The 16,951-nt window shown below is 28.8% G+C and overlaps 2 protein-coding genes across 2 annotated transcripts in view; both read right to left on the reverse strand.

The window, feature by feature from the left end:
• Window positions 1-6: 6 nt before the first annotated feature.
• LOC111037876 lies at window positions 7-8,205 on the reverse strand (the record flags this gene model as incomplete). The annotated part of the gene is made up of 6 exons (XM_022320720.1): window positions 6,820-8,205; window positions 5,867-6,115; window positions 5,580-5,744; window positions 4,778-4,861; window positions 4,547-4,705; window positions 7-3,477 (listed from the first exon to the last, which is right to left on the reverse strand). Coding segments are annotated over exons 1-6 (5,430 nt in total), but the record flags the coding sequence as incomplete, so codon positions are not given.
• A 59-nt stretch (window positions 8,206-8,264) lies between these two features.
• LOC111037875 (nesprin-1) overlaps window positions 8,265-16,951 on the reverse strand; it is a 68,858-nt gene continuing 60,171 nt past the window's right edge. Inside the window, exons 88-95 of the mRNA XM_022320719.1 lie at window positions 14,389-14,583; window positions 12,094-12,273; window positions 11,417-11,563; window positions 11,184-11,342; window positions 10,903-11,115; window positions 9,042-9,191; window positions 8,845-8,955; window positions 8,265-8,406 (exon numbers count right to left, since the gene is read on the reverse strand). Coding sequence (XP_022176411.1) covers window positions 8,296-8,406; window positions 8,845-8,955; window positions 9,042-9,191; window positions 10,903-11,115; window positions 11,184-11,342; window positions 11,417-11,563; window positions 12,094-12,273; window positions 14,389-14,583 — 1,266 coding nt within the window. The 3' untranslated portion in view covers window positions 8,265-8,295. The remainder of the gene's footprint in view (window positions 8,407-8,844; window positions 8,956-9,041; window positions 9,192-10,902; window positions 11,116-11,183; window positions 11,343-11,416; window positions 11,564-12,093; window positions 12,274-14,388; window positions 14,584-16,951) is intronic.

Genomic DNA, 16,951 nt, shown 5'->3' on the forward strand with positions numbered 1-16,951 from the left:
AGTTTTGATTTCAACACTCGGAACAGAAACCGATGGAATACCAACGGAAACGTTTTCCTTTATGTCGAATTCAATATCGGCCGATCCCTTTGGTGCTTTTCCTTTCTTAATCTTTATATCAGGAGTTTTTATGTCCGCTGAAATACCAATCTTAGACACTTCTGGTGTTTTGATTCCTGCAGTTGGTTTTTTATCATCGGGTTTGGGCGCTTTCACTACTGGGACTGTGGTGGATGATAAATCTGTGTCTTTGAGGTTTTTGCCACCTTCTAATTTAGTTTTCGATGATGTTTTTATACCGATTGTTTGTTTGGAGATTAATGGAAGGTCAACCTTTATATTTTCTTTTACTTCAATGCCAACATTTTCTGATTTTTTTGGTGCTTTTTCTTTTTTAATTTTGATATCTTTAACCCGTGAATCTGTTCTTTTAATATCGTTTTTACCACCGATATCTGAAGTTAACACTGTGGTATGCTGGATTTCAGTTGAGTCTTTCAATTTTTGTACTTCGTTTAATGTATCATCGTCGACTGGTTCATCTACAATTTCCTCTACCACTTTTTCTTTTCCATCTTCTGTTTTTATGTGCTTAATAATTTTTCGTATCTTTTTCATCGTACGGGTCGTTACTGTTTGGGTTTTATCATCATGCTCTATGTTCTCTATTTCTAACGGTATATCACTTATTTCAACTGTATTAGTGCTATCTTTTTGTGTCTGAACCACAACCGTATTATCACTTGCCCCAGGTTCACCAATTTCCTCCTCTACAACTGTTTCTTTGCCGTCGACAAAAATTACCCGTCGTATTATTCTTCGTGTTCTTATTGTTGTTATTATGTTATCAGTGTGAGTTTCGTTTATAAATTCAGAGTTCCTGTTTATACTGTTATCTTGGGGGTATGTCGTAATGTCGTAACTCTCTTTCTTGTCTTTTTTAATATCTCTCTGCAATGACTCAGTGAAACCATAGTTCTCCGGTTCGTCAACTACCTCCTCTACAATTTTTTCTTTACCATCCTTTACAATTGTACGCCTTATTACTCGCCTAGTTATTGTTTTTGTTATCAAATTATGGTCAGTTATTTCGTCACTGTCAGATTTTTGGACAGAAAACAACCTTTGAACTTTATCAAGATTTTCTAACTGACCTACTTCCTCTAGTCCATCACCGAACGATTTAAGGATGACCCTATCCGTTATTTCACCAGTACCAGGTTCGTCAATCTCCTCTTCTACTACGGACTCTTTTCCGTCGACAATAATTTTGCGCCTAATGATTCTACGCGTTCTTGTAGTTGTTACACTTTCACTAGTATTTTTTACGACATCGTTGAGTACAGACAATCGTAAGATCTTCTCTATTTCCTCCGGATCGATAATATTCTCAACTACTTCCACGCCGTTCTTGATCGTTCTTCTCAATATACTTTTAACTGGTGCACCAGGCTCAGGCTCATCAATTGTATCTTCCACCTCGATCTCTTGTCCGTCGATGATAATAATGCGTCGAACAACCCTTCGTGATTTCCACGTGTTGAACGTGCCCGTTTGGTTGATCTGATATTCAGTCGTGAACGGTTTTAACATTTCGGACACATCCGGCTTGTCGGCCTTTGATTTGTCTACTATTATTGTAGTTTTCGAACTTGCTTCGTACCCGGGCACTTCGTCAGCTTTGCTATTAGCATCAGATTCTGATAAAAATTGTACGACGGTGCTTTCACGTTCCTTTTCGATAAAATCGTTCAACAACGATTTTGTTACATCTTCTTTTTCAGTGACCTCATCATTACTTTTATTTTTAATTTTTTTGTTATTTTTGGATGTTGACATTTTCAATCCCCTGCGCAGTTTACTTAAGAATGAAGATGAGTTGTCAATTTCTTTTGTTGATTTATTTAAATCCATAATTTCAACAGGTTCTTTTTCGGCTGTTTGGGAATCACCATCCTGTGTTTGGTTGCTATTTAAATATCTGTTGAATGACATTGATTGAACATTTTCTTCAAATCCTAGAGCTGGAATTATCTCAAAACTATCTTCTATAGGTTCATCATCGACCGCGTCATTAATGGTTTTTTCAACACCCTCATTTGAATTTCTTTTGTTTTCTGTTTCATCGTACTCTTTTTCTGGAACTGTCACTTGTCCATCGACAACTATTTCATTACCATCCTGTATTGATTTTCTAACTAATGTTTCATGAATTTTATTAATGACTGGTTCATCGTCTTCTTTTTCAACAACAGACTCCTTTCCGTCAACAATAATACTTCGTAGAATGGTTTTATGAGTTTTTGTAATTGTTACACATGTATTCTGTACATTATCGTTGGTTCTTGACAACCGTAATACACATTCAATTTCATTAGGATCGTTAATATTTTCAAGTTCTTCTTTACCATCCTTGGTAATTTTTCTCAAAATACTTTTAACAGATTCACCAGATGCAGGTTCGTCAATTATATCTTCAACTTCAATTTCTTTACCATCAATTACCATTTTACGTCTGACTGTCCTACGGGAGTTAATTATTATTGTGGGATCACTGTTTATAATTTGTGTATTGGTTGTAAACGGAAAATCAGAAGTTTGTACATCGGGTTGATTTTTACTTAATATTTGACTTTGTTGAATATTTATATCAGTTGGATATTTTAAATTATTTTGTTCAATTATCCGTGCCACTTTATCATTGATACTTGTCAGTACAGTACTATTATCTTCTTTTGTATAGGATAAGTATTTTTCGTTTCCATCAATTTTATTATTTTCATCATTCAGTTGGTTTTCATTTTTTTGTAGAATATTGGCATCATTACTTATACTACTCATCCTTTTATACATTAGTAGTTTGACATTATCATTTTCAATGTCTACACTTTGTTCTGGTTGATTGCTTAATGAACTTTCATTATCAATTTCACCTTGTTTTGATTTTTTTATAAACACATTTGGCATTTTAAAACGAAGAAAACTTTTAGATTTTTTATCGTCTTTTTTTTCTGGTGAGTCCGCTTTTTTGGATTGAGATTGCGTGTTTATATCTATAGATTTCTTTTTCTCTAATGTTTTTTCAATTTCAAAACGATTACTTGTGTCTAGTTCAGTTTGTTCTAGAGAGCCTAATACTTTCTTGTTATCAACATTTGTTTCAGTTTTTTCAAAGTTATGCTCATCACGTAATGCTTGATTTATTTTCCTCACTAACTTTGGACTTCTCAAAACTTCACTATCTTTTAGCAAATTTATTGTGTTTACCTCATTCTCTCTTTCAATGTTTTTTATTACACTCGGGGCAGTTACGTAATATTTTTCTTGTGGCTGTGTTTCTAGGTTTGGGTGATTTAATGAATAATTTAATTTTGGAATCGTCATGCTTTCTACACTAGTATTATGTAAATTCTCAGGTGAATTCATGCAAGATAATTCAGTTGATATAACCGTGCTTTCAACATTGTATTTTGTGTCCTGAAAATAAAGCATTTTTGATCTACATAAATATTTAGACTTTTTAATTTCAGTGTTTAAAATGTAATGGACCCATTAAAATGATTCATTAATATTACATTGAATACACATTTTTGTTTAATTGTTATCATAAAATTACGTCCATATTGAATTAAAATTTTTTAAATGTATGATCTTAACAATATTTATTACCTTCATAACATGAAGGGGGGTATAACCATAATTAAAATTAACATTTTGTTACTAAATTTAGTATTGAAAAAGAATCGAGAATGTAATTTTCATTACACAAAAATGAGAACGATAAAATTACCTATGAAATATATTTTGTTGGAAACAGATATCAACATCATCCGATGGTGAAGATTGATAATTTAATTTTTACTATACACAGTAAGAGTATTCCTCATGTATACAATACAATTTTGTACAAATATCCTATGATGTCGCTTCTCTAGTTTACTTAATATATTTATTTAAAGCATATTAAACCTAAACTTACAGAATCAAGTAGGTAGCTACTCAAAAGTATATAACATTTAAACAGATGTTTATATTTTATTTTGTAAATGTTATTTTGTGTTTTTTTTTTAATCCTATTAGATTTATTTTGTTTCTATAATTTGTTTATACTAATTTTTGCTTTATAACAGCTTAAAATATTTGTTCTTTTAAGATAGATAAAACCTTTATTAAAATTTAACATTATAAACATTATGATCTTTGAATAATGGTGGACATTTCATTCATATTAAACTGAATATTTTAATAACTGTGGATATTATTTTATGATTAAACTGCAGTATTCAACATCATTGGTAAAACAAATAGTAACTCGACTGATTTAAAATGTATTAATATGTTTAATATAATCTATTAAGTATATCTATAGGTATACACTAACTAAAGAATACCATGCATTTTCAAAAACTGTGATATTAATTAAATTCAATTCTACAGTCTTAAATTCTGTTTTATGCAAAATCTACTGACTAAAAATCACATTTACTCATTTATACTTGTTAACTTTTCAAATGTATAAGTATATCAAATAAGTATAAAAACATACCTTTTGATTCAATTTTGTGAAGTTATCTTTAATATTTTCAAGTTTTTCAATTATACACTGCAGCTTTAAAATACGTGTCTCATATTCAACATTTTCCTCATGGGTTTGTAATTGATGGAGTTTATTTGTCAATTCAACTATTTTTCCTTCAATATTATCCTGACATAATAAACCATTAATTAAAGATCAATCAAAATTATATCTACTAGGTAGCTTAAAAAATATAATTACCACATATTTTGGGCCATCATTTTCAGTTGTTAATAACCAGTCTTCATAGTAACATATTATATCATCAGCATCTTTTATTTTGTTCTAAAAAAATAATAGTTAAGTATAAGTTATGAGTGATTTCGCTTGATGAAAATATTAATCAATATGTTTTAAACATACCTATGTTTTGTGTATAAAAATTTATAATGCTTGTAACACAAACAATTCATTTTATTTTCAAATATTCTACCTTAAGGGGACTTTGGGTAAATCTACCCATACATTTTAGCACAAAAAAAACCTTTATTTCCGACAGATTTTAAATAACTTCAAGTAGTCCGATTTTTATTCTGAAAAAAAATTTGAGCTCGACAAAAAAATTGTCTGTTGATCATACGAAATACTTTATAAAAATCAAAGCTTATATTATTGTGAACTGTAATTGAAAACTTGAAAATATGATATTTTTCAAATCATAATTTAAATTAAAAACGAAAAGTGTTATTTGCAATTTAGAGACATTTTTCTGGTGATTTCAAATACTTTTTTCCGAATTAAAATCAGACAACGTTAACTAACTTTAATTTTGTCAAAACACTAAGTAATTTGTCGTAAAATTCGTATTGAATTTGTTATAGTCATCGAGTTATTAACAATGGTATCCGCATTGAATTTCACTCACACTAATAATCATGTACAACTAACACATAGATCCCGGGCGGCTAAGACGATTTTGCCTTAATTTTGGACTTTAAATAATAGGTTTAGAGAGGCAACTTAATGTTTACTATACAATCCTACTTAAAATTATTTGATTTACCTGAATGGCCATTTTATTTTTGTTCATTACTAGATTCTCAAGTTTTTCGACGACATTTCTAAGCCGAATAATAAATAGTTGAAATAATTCTATTTCTTCATACATTTCATATCTAGTTATTATTTCTTTTATTTTTATTATTTTGGCACTTAAATCATGTGTCTCCTATAGAAAACATATAAATAAATTATTTAGTATTTATTTCTTTAATTATAGTATACACTATACAGTATTGAATATTATTTGATATTAGAGTAAGTAACTATAGTATACCCATTTATACTTACGTATTTATCTTCATTAATTCCTAATTCTACTAAAATTTGTTCATATTGTTCGATATATGTTTTCAGTTCTTTAATTGCCGTAGTTTGTGATTGATCACCATCATCAGTAATTAATGAAGTAATCATAGTTTGTGTTGAAGTTAATTCATTTATTGCAGTCTGTCCTTCATCAAATGCCACAAATGGTTTCATTGCTAATTCTAATGGTATACTCTCATCGCTTAGTGCTTGTAAATGTGATTTGATAGTCTGAAAATAATACAAATTTCAAATAATTTAGATTATTATATTAAAGTATTCATTTTTTATTAATGAATAATTCACTGATCGTATAATATTAGTTGTTATATTATGCAACAAATATTATAGCCACAAATAACAATAAAATTCACAAAAACCATTATTAAAATGTATTCAAAATTATTGGATCTGTACTCAGTGGACAGAAGTTACTATTATTACAATCACAAACATGTCTGTTAGTATTAACAATACGTGACCTGCCGCTGTGTTTTTAAAAACAAATATCAATAGCTGTTTTAAAATATTTGTTATATTTTTAAATTTGATACATTTAAATATTATTATGTAGAAATTGATAATTGTAGATATTTGTGATCACACAAATTGGTCCAAAAATGTGTTTATTACAAGCTTTAAAATAAAATCAGAAAATAAAAGATTAATAAAATAGGTACCTACCCATGTATAGTCTATCCAATAACACAGCAATATGCAAAATCGGATTTAAATCCGGGACTCATCCCGTCATCATACCCATAATAATATTAATTCAAATACCAAAAATTGATTTCTTTTATATGCGTAAAAAATTGGTGAACAGTTAAATACGAGATTATTAATCCAAACTATCACACAAATATATTAAAAAATCCAAACGAAAACAATTTTAAGATCGGCACAAAATTCAACACTCAGGTAGGTAACCTTACAGACTCGTCGTGTTCGTTGTCAGTAGTTCCGTCTGACCGCCGTTGCATTTGCGTGTTTCCAAAAGGGGATAAGATAATATTATTATCAAAAGAACGTCTACTGGAAGTGGAGTCCCTATTGGTATAGTTTTTTACCGATCCGGCACTACGTTCGAAACGGCACGTGTACTTATTATTGTCATCAGTATTGGGGCTAGTAAATATCTGCGTGAGTTCGTTCAGATCACGAGTATCGGATTTGGATCGCGGACGATCAACGACACGGTGGTGCCTGTAGTGTTTCTGGTCGACCGAACCGAATATCCCCTTCAACCTTTCGTTCAGATCAAAACAGCTGTCTGAGCATCTGGCACTGTTAAGCATACCGTCCAACGACAGTCGAGATTTCGAAAAGTCACCGATGACCGACGCCGCGTTCAACGGTATGGCTGCCTCAGAAGAGTCGTCGACGGTCAATAGTTTCCATTCACCATCCCGAGTCACCGGGTCGTACGTCCCGGATATTTGCTCGGCCAGGTTCCGAGGTTGGAGGTTATCTCCGCTGTTCCATCTAGTTTTCACGTCCGACACTATGATTTCCGGTTTCTCTGTCGACGACGAAATGGTGGTGTTCACTGCGCATCTTTCTGGTGAAACTGTAGCTTCTTCGGTGTTCATTTCAGATTCAGAACCTCCGACTGGTTTGTTTCCGTTGTCTTTTTTGGTTGCGTTTCGATTCCTCCTGGACCGAGATCGTCGTTTAACGTGTCTGGGAGTTGGAGGCGCGAGAGTAACACGGTCCGAGTCGTCTACCTTCGATTGGCCATCTTCAACGGATGCTGCAGACGTCGATGACTTCTGCAGCGGTGATCCGCGTAAAGTCGTGTTTTTTTTAAAGTCATTTGGTTGCCATCTGTCCTTTGGTGATTTACTCCTGGCTCTCGTCGACGGTGGAGTTCGGAGTAGATTGTCAAAACTCGACTTTCTACTCATGCGTGTTCCACCCTCGACATTGACACTTTTCGATTCTGGAGTCACGCTTCTACTGTTATTCCTCGACAATACGCAACCGGTTTTGAGAACTTCCGAGTATGTGGACGTCTCGCCTTTTATCCAAAACGGCGAAGGGGACCGTGATCTAATGCGTGTTTGGTGCCTTTCGGTTTCGGTTAAATTCAACACTATTTGGGGAGTTTTAATAATATTGCGGCTTATTGGTTTCAGTGGATTTTTAAGATTATTTACGGGATCTGTACATGACGTGGATTCCAGCAAAGGATTGGAATCGATAAAATGTTCGATATGCGTTCGCACAGCATTCATTGTACAATCCAAACGTTGCCGATATGATTCCAGTGCGTTTCGAACGTCCTGCGTGACCGAATAAATGCCTTTAGAAACTAATTTTTATTTTGAAATTTTTTTTTTTTAATAGCTTAAATAGAAATTTGGAATGAGTACGAAGGTATATAAATATAAATGCATTTAAATGTCTAATTAGTTTAGTAATGGGTCGGATATCGGGGAGCCTCGTTGAATGATCAGTTTGATTCGTTCGGTTCTTGAGTTAATCTTGCTTTGCAGCACTCGTATTTGTTCTTGGAATGCCTGCAATGTTCCAATCAATGGAACGGTTTTTTTAATGTTTTCATTCAGAAGAGCATTTTTTAATTTTTATAATATCCAAAATGTCTTACAAATTATTATAATTAATCTTAGTACATTCTAACTGCAGCTTACACTTAATTGATTTTAAATTTTACGTTTAGACTTTAGACTCTATTCGGTCTTTACTAAATAAATAACTCATGTGAGCAATAAAATAAATTCTCTCTAGCTGAATCTAATCCCTTCTTACCAAATATCATTTATAATGTTAAAAATAAACTAAAACGATTCTTTACACATATGTTTGCAATCGTATTACTTTACAACATGACTAGTTTAATATATTTATGTAACACATAAAAATACTCTCTCTCTGTTGTTTTATTTTCAACAATAATAATAACAACTTTTGAAATTTAAATTCATTAGAGTACTTACATTTTGTTCTTGCACAGCCTTTTGTCTATCGTGAGGTAAATACGTTGGACTTTGCGTCAGTCTTAATTGTTGCTCAGCAGTGATGACTTTTTGACGAAGATGTTGTATTTCCTAAATTATAAAATTAAATCGACTTTAATATTATAATAATATTAATAGTACCTAATTTTTTTATAAATATAAAATAATATAATTACTTGTTGATATTTGTCGAGCTGTGAAAGACTTTCTTCCAAATTATGTGCTTGCTCTTCGACAATTTTGAACAATTTATCCAATTGAGACAAACTGTCTTTAGATAAATGTTCAATGTTTTCACTGCCTCCAAATCCAGCTCGAAAATGAATCTAAAATTCAATATTGATTTAAAACATAATTATTAAGAAATATATAGAATAATATTTTATCTCGAAAATATTTACAATTTAATTTCACAAGCCTAATTTTGGATGAGAAATTATTTAATATGTATATTTTATTTTTGTACTTTATGAAGTTACAACAATTATTATACTAAATTATTTAATACTAAAATAGGAAAAAAACAAGATACATTTATTTTAGAATGTATTAATCATCGTTACCAAGAAATGTAGATTATTATATATATGATTTATTGTCATCAAGGCCTAATATTAATCTTAGTCCGTGATCTCAATGCATTGAGGCATGATTGATTTGAAAATAATAATATGATTTAACTGTTGTTAAATTTTAAGTGATTATAATCAAGTAAAAATCGTCATGAGTGTTCACTCAAAAATTATCATTAAATCAATTTAAATTGTCCTTAGTATTTATACATGCTTAATACCTATATATATGTCTATACATATAGATTAAAATGCAACAATACAACATAACCTGTTAAATAGTTAAATTATTATAATCAAACAATAAAAGATAATTAGAATTAAATAATATTATGATCTAACTCTACATATTTTAAGATATTATATTTTGAAAAATTTCATAAATGCATTTTAATATTTAAACTTTTAAATTTTAGTTATCTATAACTTTCATAGTATATTTTTCACAGGCAGACTATTTTTTTTTTTTTGAAGAAACAAACATAAATAGTTAGATAAATTGAAACTTTAAATGTAACTTAGTAACCCTAACTTGCAACAAGTTACAATTAATTTCTAATGTAAGTATTACATATTATACTACCTACCTTGTATCTAGATACAATATTTTAGTGTAACCATAGGAACTTGTTTACTTGAAACCAGTTAAAATAATTTGACCAACTATGTTAATATGTAGATAGATATAATTTTTCAATAATTATTTGTTATAAGTATAAATTATTTTTCAATATTATATTATGTAAATTTATTTTAGACAAACCAAATCTGTTTATACAATAAATTGAACTTAATTGAATTGAAAAAAAAAACTACTGGCAGTTCCCAAACTGCAAGTATGTATTTTATTACATGTATTACAATTATTATTATTTATTATATTGTATATTTATACTTATTTTTAGACCATTTTTGTGGTTATGATTAGCTATAACGTTAACAATTTTTTCTCAATGAAAATTATTAGGAACTACCAAAGTTATTTTGTATTTATTAATTATATAGTTACATCAATTATATTTCTTTTGTCACTAAAATTTAAACATAAATATATTAAAGTACTAAATATTAAATCATTTGTAATCTATATGTTTTCATTTTAATCATGGGAGTGGAGGAGACATAAGAACGATTTTTTTTTTAGGGTTTCTTGAATAATTAAAGTAAGGCAACCTCAGTGACTGCACTATAGGTACTTTCAATTTACAATCGTACATTTTTAATGAAAAATCCACATCAATATTTGCATCTAGTTTAAAAATGGGCACAGAAAAATTTTAATTATTTAACCTATTGTTTTATTATTTTAAGAAAACGTTAAATAAATGAAGCATTGTAAATTACATTTTTAATTTCATTATATTATTAATTTATACGTAGGTAATGGTTAAATAACTTAATACAAACAAACAGTATAAAATAATTTGAGTTATGTTCCATATATTATAATATATTAGTGTCTAACCTGCAATTTTTCAGTTGACAGCGTAATCTTGTTTCTTTGTATTGTAATATCAGCCAACATCTTTTCCCTCAGATCATGTTGTTCACGTAGTGTTCTTTTTTTGTTAGCAGCTGATTCAATAGCATTTTGAGACTTTTCGATAAATGATTTAACATCTTTTAATTTTCTTTCAAATTGCTCCCATTCTTCACATGTCTCGTGCAATAGAGCATTCTATACAATTATATTTTGTACATTTTAATTAAATCATAATTTTATATAACTAATTTAAATTTGATTACCTTTTCTGAGAGTTTTCCTTCTACTTCATTTTTAGCATTATTAGCTTCTTCTAGTTTTTCAGGCAATTGTCCAACATCTGTAGACAATGCGATGATATCCAATTCTTTGCTCATTTCAGCTAGATGTTTGCTCTGTTGTTTGCTTGATTTCACAGCAGCCTGTTAAAATATTACAATAAATCATACAATTGATATTCAGTACCTACACAACAATATATAAACTGCTTTAATACCGAAAATTCATGAGCTTTTTGTTTTACTACTTCAAGTGAACTTAGAGTTATTGGTTCTTCTAAGTAATTAGTCTTACTCTGGCACCAGGCCATCACCAAGTCATAAACAGATAAGAATTTTTGCCAGGCATCCAAAGTGTCACCAATCTAAAAAAAAATTGACAATTTAACAGATCAAAGAGTTTCATAATACGCAAAACATTACTATAGAGCTATTTTTTTTTAAGTTAAAAATATGGATATTATATTTAAGAAATAACTATAGATAGGGATACATATTTATATTGACTATTATGCATTTAATCATCTAAATCTAATTTTTTTATTTTTTTATTTATAGTACCTATATTATTATCATGATGCATAAAATGTTATTATTATTATTACCTATATTATCATTATTTATTTTATTTATTTCTGATTGCAGTTGAATTTAAAGTAAATTTAGATTAAAGGTACCTATTATAATTTCATTTAAGTTTATATGGATTGTAGGTAGATACATAAAATATAAGCTTTGGAAAAGTATAATATAAAACATTTTAGTAAAAAAAATTGGGAAACACATAATGTACAGTGTAATAGTTTTTCCTCTCTGTAGTTAATTTATTTCATAATATGTATCTAATGCCTACAGTACTTAATAATTAATGATTTCAATGTATGTTTTAACTTACTTGATTACGTTTTTCGTCCAACCAGAGTTTCACTTGGCTCATTTTTCCTACTAACGATTCTATCGTTTTTGGAATCATTTCTTTTTCTTCTTCATCTTTAGTCTTTTCGATAATTTCTTTACCATGTTTAATAGCTTTATTTAGTTTTTCATTAATTGCACTTATCTCGTCTTCAATAGTCTAAAAAATAAAACAAAACACTTGAAGTACCAATATTTAAAACTATTTTTAATTATTGGTTACTTTTAGAAGTCGTATTTTTTAAAATTGTATTGGGTATAAGTGTATAACTTGCTACTCAGTACCAAATTAATAATACATAATAAAGAGAATAAACTTGTGTATAAAACGACATTATTGTACTAAATACATTTTATAAAATATTAATAAAAATAACTTAATGGCAAGTTTAAAATTGATCAATAATATTAAATATCAACATTGAAATCGTTTAAACATTATTATATGATTATAATTAAATTTATATTTACAAATATATATCAACTAAAAATAATATTTTTTGCAGATAAAGTATCATCTTCAAATATAAAAAAAAAGAAACCATAACAATAAATAACCTTACAGTTAATAATTTTGTTCCTCGTTAAATAATAGACGATATTATATAATTTAAAATATGATGAAACCATAAAGGAACTTAATTATAAAATTTGCTTTTTATAGAAATATTCGATAATTGTTTTAGTATTAAGTTTTTAAAAACTTGTATTCCTATATTGAGTATATTCACATTACTATATTTATTTAAAAAAATAGTTATCGTTTTTTTATATACATACGAGTGATTCATAAAAATATAGTAATCAGTAGGTGTAACTACTAGCCGGGACGTTAGACAACTCATGATAAACATCCAAATTCATCAAAAATTTGCTCATTTAAACATTAAAAATCTTAAACAAAAAACTCGTATAATCCAAGTGTTCTCGTGAGACGCAACGATTCAATACTCCCGTAAACCGAATAAAATGTAATTTTAACTTATACACCCGATTAATAGGCAGAATTTGAAAAAAAAATGGTGCCATATAAATTTGATTTTGCCAATAATAGTACCAAATTAATTGATGGAGGCTCTAAAAATCTACTAAAGGGGAGGAATAATAGCTTACCTACTTAAAAAGTTATGTATTCACTATTCCTTTAACTTCGTTGGTTAAAAAAAAGGCATCTCAGTATGATTGTTTTATATTGCTGTTAAAAAATGAATGCAATTTAAATTATCAATTTCATAGCACTGTTATAGGTATCTATAATAAGTAAAGGTAATAAGTACTTATAACTTGTAAGGTATGACTGGAATGATATTCCTACAAAAAGTAGGTGCAAACAAGTATTCAATATTAAATATTAATAATATTTTTCAGTTAACTGAATGGGTATATATTGTTCGAGTTTTGTATGTTTTTAATTTTACAATACACAGAATAAAAAATCAATCTCTATAATGAGTGTCTTTGGTATGTTTAAATCGAATTAATTGAATAATCGCAAAAAATGTTCTCAAATAATAAATTACGGGTATGTTAAAATTTGAGGGATCAAAATAATAGTCATAGTTTTAGAAATTTCAATATGACACATTACATTTTATTTAAACTTTTATTTTTTAATGAAAGTGGGGAAAATTAAATCATGTTGGAAAAGCCCCTTTCTTTCTACCATTCGTTTTAGTTAATTAAACGCCCGAATTTGGCTAACACTCAAAAGTTCGTCTAAACCTACAGATAAAAGATAAAATAAAGCTATTCGGAATCTTTGACGGTGACCACCAATCACCGTCCGCCGGCAACTTGTTAAATGTTATCTTGATGTAATATTCAATTAATGATTAAATAAACATGCCTATATTGTGTGTTCTATTACTATATACTTAATATCAATAATTAAGCAGGTATGATTGCCTAACTGACTTGAAAAATATGTATACATCTGATTAACTAATATTTTATAATATTTTATAAATAATAATTAGGCAGATAATATTATATCTCACTTTTTTTAAATTGTTTAATTCGTTAATTATTAAAACTAAATTCAGATTCATTGTATTTATTTACTAAGGGTAATTGATTTTCGCATGATGTATTTATACCAACTGTATAGTGATATTGTATAATATATTCTCAATAAATCATTTTAAATATTTGAAAGCAATTAATATAACAATATTAATAATATTATACTTATAAGATTATAAGAATATAACTTTCAAGACTGTATAATATGAATGCGTGTAGAATAATAATATTATAGTTATTATTTAGGTCGTACCTGTATATGTTCTTTGATTTTTTTTGGTTCACTGCCGCGATCTTGAACCTTCACTTCGGCCTCCTGAAGCCATCTCTGCACGTCGTCTACATACTTCAAATACTCTGTCCGAACGGTTTTGGCCCGTTTTAGGCCTCTACTGTTGGAATCCATCAGGCTCGTTAATTCTTCGGATACGAGTTCCAACGGATTGAACTGAAAACGCAATGCCGGTTAACGAAACAACAAAAAAACGAGTAAGTACATCTAGTTCAATTCGACTACAGACGGAACAACGAAATTATAAATACAATTTTAAATAAATAAATCACCACAATTAGTGAGCTGCAGGTATATGGTAATTCGTTTTATTTATTAATTTATAAACATTTCTTCGGCTTTTAATTTTTTTGTAGATAATAAATGAGTAGGTATTCGAATTACGATTACATTTTTTATAAATAATTAAATGATTGTTATAATATTATTTATGTATAGGATATTTTTTTAACACAACATAACATAACGCGCCGACGAGAAACAAACAAACGTATTATACTATTATAATGTTGTGGTATTTGCGTACAACAGTCGAGTGGCACAGAATACGCGCTTGCGGCAGGATAAACAAATCGCAACAACTATAATAATAAAACGGACGAACGTTTAACCGCACTGGCGACGGAATACGGTTTTTAGTTGCGCATGGATGCTGTACAAACAGGTTTTATGCACATGAAGAATAATATTAGTCATCATAACAACAACAGTAAAGGACGTTTTATTTATAAGTCTTCGGTAATATACTAACACATTTGAGACGGTTCGCATATCAAACGGACCAAACCTAAAAGATAATTTTCGAATGTTTGACCTCCGATTGTGTAATTTTATTGACGGACCAATCAAAACTTTACAAGAGACCGACTATATTATGCTGTTCACCCACACTTTAGACATTATTATTTTAACATTTTACCATCCATTATGATGATACTCTTTACATTTTATTCAAACATGATATTTGGAGATAGGCGCCTATATTTCACTACGGCACTACCTATATTAAAAGACATTTACTGTTTAACGATCGATTGACACATTCTTTTTTATGAAGCACAACTAATAAAAAAAAATCACTTAGTATACATTGGAATGTTATTTGTCAACAATCGAAATGTCATTTGGCGTTTAGGTATGAATAATGAATATACGACATAGCATAGTGTAAAAGTGTTATTTTTTCTCGAAGTCATATTATTCACGTTACTCATTTTTATAATTATAAATAGAATTATATGGAAACCGTTGAGTATTTTACCATAGTATATATCTACATAGTGCACACCTAAGCAGGCTTGTCATTTATTATAAGATTTCACAATAATGAAAAAATCACATTATTAATGTGCGAAGATCATAAGGTATGTAGGTAGGTAGGGAGGTAGGAACCTACTGTCCTATCTGGCTATCTACGGCATAATATAATTTATTAGCCTGCAGAATGCTATCTACATAAATTATAATAGGTTGGTACTTAGAATTTTTAAGACCTGCAGTGGGATGGTTATTTAATCATCAAGCAATAAGTATTTGCATTTAAAATATAATTACGTAAATTATGTTTCTGAAAAATATAGATTATAATATTTAAAAAATATCTGAATAGGTGTATTTAAATGACACACAGATGCAGTGCGTTCCCGAAATATGTTATTTGTTTTCCGGAGAATAACGATCAAATTGTCGAAAACGTCAGTGATTATCAAAGGCCATAAATGATTTAATATGTTATTTATTTAAACAAGAATTATTGTTCATATTTTTAATAAGATCAATTTATAATATTTATGAAAATAATGCATAATTCATACATTTTTGTCAGTCATACCTAATTTAGTCACCTACATTATCGATATTAATTTGCACGTAGTAAAATTATTCAATTGAGTTTAAATTAAAATTAATTACATACATTATATTTTAGGTACAATAAAAATTCATTCAATTATGTTCGTCTGCTCTGCTCAGGACCTTTTGTTTCATGATAAAACGCAATAAAAACTATGAACTTCAAGTCGAAGGGACGAAATAAAAACAATAAAATAATCATTATCTCGCAGAATTCCGTTATTGAAAGGCTAGAAAACGTAATTCATTTCATGTAGGGACAAAAACCATCCTCGCTATATTATTTATCAATACAATATCATGTTCGTTATTGGTTACCACTTTATTATTATTTTTTGGTCGATTGAACTAATTATAGAGGTTTCATCGAATAAAAATATGTACCTACTTACGTTAAATTATTGAACAATTTACACACAGATTTATTTTGTAGTCTGATTATACATTCGTTAAATTTATAATAGAATTTGAATTAAATGACGCAGATGTATTTTTTCCAAATTTGTGTAGGTACCAGAGTTGTCCTTATTTTTCACGTAAAAAATTAATTTCAAAATATCAATTACAAAAATTCATTTGAAAAAAAATGTTGATAATGAAATTAAAATCAAATACCAATTACTATCAACCCAGATTAAAACATGAAATAATTACTAATTATACACATAAATAT

Source organism: Myzus persicae, unplaced genomic scaffold (assembly GCF_001856785.1).
Source record: "Myzus persicae strain clone G006 unplaced genomic scaffold, MPER_G0061.0, whole genome shotgun sequence".
Lineage (NCBI taxonomy): Eukaryota > Metazoa > Arthropoda > Insecta > Hemiptera > Aphididae > Myzus > Myzus persicae.